A 6,024-nucleotide genomic window follows, 5' to 3' on the forward strand; every position below is an offset into this window, starting at 1 on the left:
CGGCTTCATTATCATCATTTATTTCATGAAGATGGAACGGTGTCCTGGACCCAGATTCTCCATAGAGCATGCTTTTGACTTCACGGCCCGCATCCACAAAGTGTCTCAGGGTAGGAGTGCTGATCTAGGATCTGACCATATAACCTTATGATCTAAAAGGCTAAACTGATCTTGGATCATTCAGCACTACTACTCTGAGATGCTTTGTGAATAGTGGATCAGGAGTAGGTTTAATTTGGGTCTTGGAAACCACCTCCTTCCTATATGATGTACTTTCACTATTTGATGACTGTTACTTTAAGTGGTCATGATTGTCAATGAGACTAGGCGTCATTGTGTGTGGAGGTGCATGGCAGAGTCTCTGCAAAAGGTATCCAACCATACACACATCCTAACCCTCCATCCCTGCCTCTGCCTCTCTCTCCCCTAGCAAGTGCAGCTGATCGTCCAGAATGCCCTGAAACTCTACTCCCAGGATAGGACGGGCCTAGTGGACTACGCCCTGGAGTCTGGAGGTAAAGAGAGACCTCTCACTCTGTTTACATGAACAGAACCACTCTGTGGGTTAGAGCCAGCCTGTTGACAGGTCCATGAACAGAACCACCCTGTGGGTTAGAGCCAGCCTGTTGACGTGTCCATGAACAGAACCACCCTGTGGTTCAGAACCACCCTGTGGGTTAGAGCCAGCCTGTTGACTGGTCCATGAACAGAACCACTCTGTGGATTAGAGTCAGCCTGTTGACATGTCCATGAACAGAACTACCCTGTTGGTCAGAACCATCCTGTGGGTTCGAGCCAGCTCCATGATGGTGGTTTATAATGGAAGGATTATCCTAGCCGTTAGCCTAGTGTTACATAACTATACAGCAGCCAGCACCGAGGGTTCGTCCCAAATGGCACCCAATTCCCTATATAGTGCCCAACTATGAAGGAAATAGGGTGCCTATGGTGTCCTACTTTTGACCAGGACAAAAGTAGTGCACTATAAAGGGAATAGGGTGCCAGGACAAAAGTAGTGTACTAAGGGAATAGTGTGCCATTTCAGTATGAATGGTACTGGTATAACAGTAGTGAAGAGGGTAGTAGGGCTTTAGAGGCCAAAGCTCAGCTAGTCTGTCTCCATGCACAATAAGCCTGTTGTCATACTAATGGCCTGTGTGGATTGGACAGGCACAGGGGGATCCATTAGATTAGTGTTCAGATGAACTAAGTGGTCTGGGATGTTTGTCTGTGTGGATTCTATTTTGATGTGTGTGTTAGTATGGAATCATGTTATTGTATGTTGTGTGTTTCATTGCATTATCCCTGTGTATGGTCAGATGGCTTTTCAATACTGTTTCTTCACCACAGGGTTGTGGTTCAGGCATTAGGATTTCTGACTCATATATACATTTTGACCTAAGATTGAATAAGAATGTCTTTCTTGCTCCCATTCTTTCATTCGTTGATTGATTCATTCATTGATTGGTTGATTAAATAAAGATCCACTTATTCCCAGAAGATAACAGTCATAAACCTTAAGACGTGTATTTCCAATGTGGTCTTCCTGCGTAGAAATAGAAAGGAATTTATTGTGGTTGAACTGTGGTAATGATGTAACGTGGTCATGTGTCTGTGTGGTCAGGCGGTAGTATCCTAAGCACGCGCTGCTCGGAGACGTACGAGACAAAGACGGCCCTCATGAGTCTGTTCAGCGTGCCCCTCTGGTACTTCTCCCAGTCACCCCGCGTCGCCATCCAGGTGAGCTCTCCAATTCAAACGTTCAGAAGCTTTATTGTTCCGGTCACAAACGCAGTGTACAAATAAAAACACATTCCAACAATAGCTGCAATCCAGGAATAGCTGCTGAGCTGCTTAGAAGACACTGATTCAATAAAGTTATTCCAGAAAGAAGCTGTCGTGTTCAACACCACCAGGGGACATTGTTTCCTCTTTATCAGTGTTTTTATTTGTAGATAATGGTAAATGTTGAAAATGATTTCAACAATTACATCATTAGTCTTGTAAATTTTAACAGGACAGGGATTATTTTGTGGAGACTGATTAGAAGACAGTTATCAGTGACTCTAACATGTCTTACCACCTCTTCCTCCCTCCGCCCATCGTCCTTTCGCCAACTCTCCTTCCTTCCCTCAGCCTGATATGTATCCAGGGAACTGCTGGGCGTTTAAAGGTTCTCATGGTTACCTGGTCATCCGGTTGTCCCTGAGGATCCTCCCCACAGCCTTCTGTCTGGAGCACATCCCCAAGGCCCTGTCCCCTACCGGCAACATCACCAGCGCCCCGCGCAACTTCACTGTCTATGTAAGACTCACACACACGTACTGACAATATCAGCAACTACACTGTCTACGTAAGACACACACACGTACTGGCAAAATCAGCAACTACACTGTCTATGTAAGACACACACACACACACACACACACACACACACACACACACACACACACACACGCGTACTGGCAATATCAGCAACTACACTGTCTACTTAAGACATACACACATACTGGAAGTATCAGCAACTACACTGTCTACATAAGACACATACCTACCTACTGGCAATATCAGCAACTACATGGAGTGCCTTCTGTTGGTCATGTGTATCATATGGTCTCAGCCTCAATCTCCTGCCAGACATCACTGACTGGTTTCTGTGTGTTTTCAGGGTCTGGATGATGAGTATCAGGAGGAGGGGAAGCTGTTGGGTCAGTACACCTACCAGGAGGACGGAGACTCAATGCAGAACTTCCCTGTCATGGTAAACACAAGAAATGACATCAATTTATACACACTCATGTGCATGCGCCAACAAACACACACAAAAAACCTCTCACCATCCTGCATACTATATACAACCACTGACCTCTGACCTCTCTCTGGCTCTTTTTTACTTTGTCAAAAATCTTTTTAAACAAAATCTGATACTTTGAGATTCAATACTTATCACTCCTTACTATGTCTCTTCCTTCCATCCAGGAGAAGAACGAAAGGGCCTTCCAGATCATCGAGGTGCGGGTGCTGACCAACTGGGGTCACCCCGAGTACACCTGCCTCTACCGCTTCAGAGTCCACGGAGAACCACGCATCCAGTGAGGGAGGATGGTGGCCATTTGAACTGGCAGTCAGCGGAGAAATGCATATCATCCTATCTGTATATAGTACTGGACATATTTTTCTAAATGGAGGGGGCTGGGAAAAACCGAGACTTATATAGACGAGTGATTTCAGAAGTGTGGGGATGGGTGTTTGATTTATGCTAGAATGTGTCCAAGGGGGGTTTTGTTTTACTCAGTACTGAAATTATGAAAGAATGAACTGTAATGAAATGTTAGGGAATGTGAAAGAGAAGAGTGAAGGTGGAAGAAGCTCGGTCCCAGTCCCTCCACCTTAAACCTGCTCTTGCACTGAATTAGCCCTCCAGGTCAAAACCCTTTGGTTTTTGGAGGAGCGTTTTCCTCTGCCGCTCTCACACAACCACAGGAGTCTGACCTCCAGATGGAAACGGACTACACACATCTTTTTTTATTTCCTTACACATCCTGTCTGATTTGGTTGGTGTTTTAATCAGGTTTTATTTTGAATTGGGTGTTTCTTTGGAGACCCCTTGTGGATTCTGATGGAATTTCAGGATCAAAGCCACTTAACTGGATCAAAGCCACAGAACTGGGCCTAAATTATATAGGCCTCACACACACTGGGCCTACATGACACTGTATAGGCCTCTCTTCTCTTGATACAAAGCTACTTCTCTCTGCTGCTGTTGGTTGGTCAGTCTGCATGGCCAGCTAACGTGGTCAGTGGACACTCGCAAGACAGACTGGACTGCTACCGTTCTTTGGACTCAACAACACTACCCGTTCGCCATGATTTTATGCATCCACACAGCCATCAAAACTAAGCTCTATCTCTCCTATAGAAAATGTTACACACATGGACAGACTTTTAATGACTTGATACATGTGTATCTCAAGTTAAGATTTGGTCCTGAAGCTCTGTGGAGTCCAGACTGGAGTGTTAATGAGAGTGAGACTGACAGCGAATGGTTTGGCTTCTTCTAGTGCAGCGAGCCAATGGTTTGGCTGCTCCTTGCACAGTCATAACGTCTTCTACTAGAGCTTCTACTCCGGAAAAGGGGATCCTTGGGACGTCCTAACTCTGACATCACCCCATTGAAGTTGAGGTTAGGGTTAGGTAAGGGGTATGGTTAAGGATAGGATAGAGGTTAGGGTTTAGGGTAGGGCCATCCCAAGAATCCCAGATAGCACATAATCCCTTCTACTCCCTGCAGGAATGTAATCTGTATATTTCATTGTTAATAGTTGGTCCTTTTTAAGAATTTGATTTTATCAGTGTTGCTTTATGAAAAAAGGGTACACCTTGTCAATATTTCTTACATTTTTATTACCCATTGTAACTGTAATTATGTTTGACTTCTACAATTTTTAGTTCAGAATAATGACAAATGATGCCTGTAAATGAAATGTGTGTTGCACAAGTCCTCACAATTTGTGGAAAAAACTAGATGGGGTAGCTATAAATTAGTTTTGTGTGGACCAGAAAGTCTAAATGTACAAAAAATGATTTCATGATCCTATTTATTTTTAAGATAATTTGTTACTGCAAGATAGGACTGCAATGTATTTTTATCAAAAAGCTTTTCAGTGCATTTTGGATCTTGGGACAGTACAGATTTTGTTTTTCATTTGTTTTTAAATGTTTTTTTTTTTTAGTTTTGTCGTTGCTGTCATCCTGAGGTAGCTAAACCGCATTTTAGAATATATTCCTAAAGAATTACATTTTGAGAGCTTTTGATGCATGTGATATTTTACCTAATAAAGACTATTGTTTTTTTTATTTAAAAGCTGCTTTAGTTGTGGTCACATCTGGGTGGATAGTAGTGGTGGCTGCATTATTTGGGGTCACGTCTGGGGGGATTGTGGTTTTGGAATGGCAGCAGGGAGAGGATGAGCACAAATGTACCATTAGATTACAGGTGTCAAACTCATCCCATGGAGGGCTGACTGTCTGCAGTTTTTCGCTCCTCCCTTATACTTGATTGAGTTAAGCTTACTAATTACTAAAGAACTCCCCTCACTTGGTTGTCTAGGGCTTAATTGAAAGGAATAAACAAAACCTGCAGACAGTAGGCCCTCCATGGAATGAGTTTGACACCCCTGCATTAGATGGTGAATGCCCTTAGAATAAGAGATCACTATAGGGCAGAGGTACTTAACTCACCCTATGAGGTCCAGAGCCTGCTGTTTTCTGTTCTACCTTATCATTAATTGCACACACCTGGTGACCCAGGTCTACAGCAGTCCCCGATGGAGAAAAAAAATGCAGAGGAACTGGCTTTGAGGTCCAGAGTTGAGTTTGAGGGCTTTTCTTCTGATCACAATTTTTGTGTATTATAAACGTGTACACTCACCACATGAATCGTAATTCAAACTGCCTTTGATATAACCAAGTTATTATAAGCTTCATTGGTCAAAAATACAGAGCAGTAGATCATACGTAGGAATGAGGGAGCTTTATTAATGCCTCGGGCATGCCACGATTCAATCTGTTTAGCGTTGATTGCATTCGATTTGGAATCAGGCTGCCTCCCGGGCATGGTGCCCGGTTATGGCCGACGGCAAAGTCGGCTCAAAACAAAAGTAATGTAACTAAGCACGTAGACTGATGAGTAGGATTTTGTTTTCACAAGCAAAATTGATTGCTTTTGAAAAAAATGCTTTATCTGCTTTCCCAATGAAAACTAGTTAGAAAATTCAAAAGTATTTTATGGAAAATGTATGTTTCTGGACGATGCGCCGTGCTGCCTGGTTGACAACATGACTAAACGGCTCAGATTACTGTTTGATTTGAGATCGCCTCCCTCCCCGCTTTCGCCTGGTTAATGATTCAACCCGAGCCAGCGTAATAAAACTCCCTCTTTGGTTCCGTCTGTCTGAGTCAGCTGTAGCTGCTGCCCTCCAGTGCCTGATGTGGGATAAAAAAAAAATAGGAACAGTCCCTGCT

General features: G+C 43.5%; 1 protein-coding gene across 9 annotated transcripts in view; it reads left to right on the top strand.

Moving 5' to 3' along the window:
* LOC106606547 (SUN domain-containing protein 1) overlaps nucleotides 1-4,708 on the top strand; it is a 43,575-nt gene extending 38,867 nt beyond the window's left edge. For all 9 annotated transcript variants that reach the window (XM_014202834.3, XM_014202831.3, XM_014202835.3 and 6 more), the window contains 5 exons: nucleotides 431-515; nucleotides 1,625-1,740; nucleotides 2,137-2,304; nucleotides 2,669-2,761; nucleotides 2,980-4,708. In XM_014202834.3, coding sequence (XP_014058309.3) covers nucleotides 431-515; nucleotides 1,625-1,740; nucleotides 2,137-2,304; nucleotides 2,669-2,761; nucleotides 2,980-3,096 — 579 coding nt within the window. In that variant the 3' untranslated portion in view covers nucleotides 3,097-4,708. The remainder of the gene's footprint in view (nucleotides 1-430; nucleotides 516-1,624; nucleotides 1,741-2,136; nucleotides 2,305-2,668; nucleotides 2,762-2,979) is intronic.
* Nucleotides 4,709-6,024: the final 1,316 nt, after the last annotated feature.

Source organism: Salmo salar, chromosome 06 (assembly GCF_965601325.2).
Source record: "Salmo salar chromosome 06, fSalSal1, whole genome shotgun sequence".
NCBI lineage: Eukaryota > Metazoa > Chordata > Actinopteri > Salmoniformes > Salmonidae > Salmo > Salmo salar.